Source organism: Sinocyclocheilus anshuiensis, unplaced genomic scaffold (genome assembly GCF_001515605.1).
Source record: "Sinocyclocheilus anshuiensis isolate Anshui unplaced genomic scaffold, SAMN03320099.WGS_v1.1 scaffold990, whole genome shotgun sequence".
NCBI classification, from domain to species: domain Eukaryota; kingdom Metazoa; phylum Chordata; class Actinopteri; order Cypriniformes; family Cyprinidae; genus Sinocyclocheilus; species Sinocyclocheilus anshuiensis.
The window spans coordinates 729,071-729,675 of record NW_015539926.1 but is presented as its reverse complement, the minus strand read 5'-3'; the positions used below and the strand labels follow the sequence as shown (position 1 = coordinate 729,675).

At 34.0% G+C, this 605-nt stretch overlaps 1 protein-coding gene across 1 annotated transcript in view; it reads right to left on the bottom strand.

The window, feature by feature from the left end:
- The window catches only part of LOC107686719 (lisH domain and HEAT repeat-containing protein KIAA1468 homolog), a 48,269-nt gene that overhangs the window by 32,547 nt on the left and 15,117 nt on the right, over nucleotides 1-605 (bottom strand). The window contains exon 8 of the mRNA XM_016483824.1: nucleotides 556-604. Within this exon, the coding sequence (XP_016339310.1) occupies nucleotides 556-604 (49 nt within the window). The remainder of the gene's footprint in view (nucleotides 1-555; nucleotide 605) is intronic.

Sequence of the window (605 nt, the reverse complement as noted above, 5' to 3'; positions counted from 1 at the left end):
ATTTGATTGCTTCCATTGTCCTCATTTGTAAGTTGCTTTGGATAAAAGCGTCTGCTAAATGACTAAATGTAAATAATAATGATAATTATAATAATAATAAAATCCTATAACACATATACGCTTGGACAATTAAAAAACGATATCAGTTTTAAATAACTAAATATGGTATTGTTATTATATGGTATAATATCCAGCACATGTTACTTCTAGGGCTGCACGATAAATCGCATGCGATATTTATGCGATTTATCGTGCAGCCATAGTTACTTCCATATAATTATAACAAAATATGGTTTAGTGACATATTAGTTTAGCAGGTTGACTGATCGGCATCAAAATCATAGGCAATCGTGACTAATAAACTACAGATAAATATTTTTTCACAAAGAAATATGACTTTTATAAACATCAGTTGACGAGATCAGACCCTGCAGATATTAATTATGACAGTAATCACAGGTCGCTGCTCTGAGCTCTGATTATACAGGCTCATGCAGCAGGTTTCTGATGGTTCTGATTGAATTTGGCCCACAGGCAGCAGGCAATGACTCTTACCTTTGGAGCTTTTTAATCTGTTCAGCCAGACTCTGTTTCTCACTGTTCAC